The sequence below is a fragment of the Merops nubicus genome, unplaced genomic scaffold, assembly GCF_000691845.1.
Source record: "Merops nubicus isolate BGI_N331 unplaced genomic scaffold, ASM69184v1 scaffold49853, whole genome shotgun sequence".
Lineage (NCBI taxonomy): Eukaryota > Metazoa > Chordata > Aves > Coraciiformes > Meropidae > Merops > Merops nubicus.
The window spans coordinates 1-1,884 of NW_008597832.1; the positions used below are offsets into that span (position 1 = coordinate 1).

Sequence of the window (1,884 nt, forward strand, 5' to 3'; positions counted from 1 at the left end):
GGATCCCCTCACCCACGTGCCAAGGGTACCTGGCCCTGGTAGAGCGGGAGGTTGTCGGGGTTGGAGGTGAAGAGGAACATGTCGATGAAGTGGATGAGGATGCTGGGGGCCACCATGGAGTCGGCGGCCGTGAACTTGAGCCACTTGAAGAAGATGAGGAAGACGAGGTAGCCGAAGAGTGCCAGGAGGAAAATCATCTCGGGCAGGAGCTCCAGCACCAGCCGGTGCCACTGCTGGAAGTGCCTGGGCAGGGAGGGGGGGACAGGAGCCACGCTCAGCCTCGTGCCAGGGGTTGCTTGGTGTCCCACTTGGTGTCCCCATGTCCTCAAGCCAGGGTCCCCATGTCCTCGTGCCAAGGGACACTTGGTGTCCCCATGTCCTCAAGCCAGGGGTTGCTTGGTGTCCCCATGTCCTCGTGCCAAGGGACACTTGGTGTCCCCATGTCCTCAAGCCAGGGGTTGCTTGGTGTCCCCATGTCCTCGTGCCAAGGGACACTTGGTGTCCCCATGTCCTCAAGCCAGGGGTTGCTTGGTGTCCCCATGTCCTCGTGCCAAGGGACACTTGGTGTCCCCATGTCCTCAAGCCAGGGGTTGCTTGGTGTCCCCATGTCCTCGTGCCAAGGGACACTTGGTGTCCCCATGTCCTCAAGCCAGGGGTTGCTTGGTGTCCCCATGTCCTCGTGCCAAGGGACACTTGGTGTCCCCATGTCCTCAAGCCAGGGGTTGCTTGGTGTCCCCATGTCCTCGTGCCAAGGGACACTTGGTGTCCCCATGTCCTCAAGCCAGGGGTTGCTTGGTGTCCCCATGTCCTCGTGCCAAGGGACACTTGGTGTCCCCATGTCCTCAAGCCAGGGGTTGCTTGGTGTCCCCATGTCCTCGTGCCAAGGGACACTTGGTGTCCCCATGTCCTCAAGCCAGGGGTTGCTTGGTGTCCCCATGTCCTCGTGCCAAGGGACACTTGGTGTCCCCATGTCCTCAAGCCAGGGGTTGCTTGGTGTCCCCATGCCAAGGGACACTCGGTGTCCCCACATCCCTGTGCTGGGGGTTTGCTTGGTGGCCCCACGCACACTCCCAGCCTGATGAAGGGGTGCAGGACCCCACTTGCCCACCCCCCACCCATCTGAGTCCAGCCCAGGGGTCTCCTCAGCGTGCCCATGGGTGGCCAGAGTCCCCACGGGTGCAGCCCTGGGGACTCACACGTGGTTGAAGGCCCCCAGCAGGACGCCGAAGCCCATGTGCACGATGCCCAGCACCACGGACATCTTCATCTTGAAGGAGTTGAGGAAATTGAGGTGGTTGATGGCCAAGCTCCAGATCTGCCGTGGAGAAAGGTGGGGTGAGACCCCGGGCCACCCCACCAAGGGTCCCCACCCCATCTTCTCCTCCACAGGACACTCACTGGATCGATCCCAAAAGGGTAGGGCCCTCGGAAGACGCCGGTGACGTTGGGGTTGAGGGTGAGGGAGGGGTGGGTGGCGAGGTAGTCAGAGCTGTGGGCAGAGCGAGGAGGTGTCAGGGCAGGCAGGGACCCGGGCAGGGGTCACAGCAGGGTGGGGAGGTCCCACCTCCAGGAGGAGTGGTTGGCCATGGCGGCCACGCTCCAGGCAGATGGGAAGATGACGGTGGCTTTGCTGAAGCACTCGTTGTAGATGAAGCCAGTGTAGATGGAGAAGGCCCCCATGAGCAGGATGAGGTAGCGCCCCTCGAAGAACATCTGCCAGATCTGGTGGGGGCAAAATAACAGCTCCCACGACATCCCACAGCACCAACCCCCCCCCATGCTGTCCCCAGCCCACGCCGCCAGCCCCACCCTGTGCCACCATCCCTACTCCACACCTCCAAGCCTATCCCATGGCCCCATGTGCCACACCTCCAACCCCATCCT

At 62.4% G+C, this 1,884-nt stretch overlaps 1 protein-coding gene across 1 annotated transcript; it reads right to left on the reverse strand.

The window, feature by feature from the left end:
• Positions 1–29: 29 nt before the first annotated feature.
• On the reverse strand, positions 30–1,722 carry LOC103769600 (the record flags this gene model as incomplete). The annotated part of the gene is made up of 4 exons (XM_008936816.1): positions 30–243; positions 1,197–1,315; positions 1,399–1,489; positions 1,565–1,722. Coding segments are annotated over 4 exons (582 nt in total), but the record flags the coding sequence as incomplete, so codon positions are not given.
• Between the last annotated feature and the right edge of the window lie 162 nt (positions 1,723–1,884).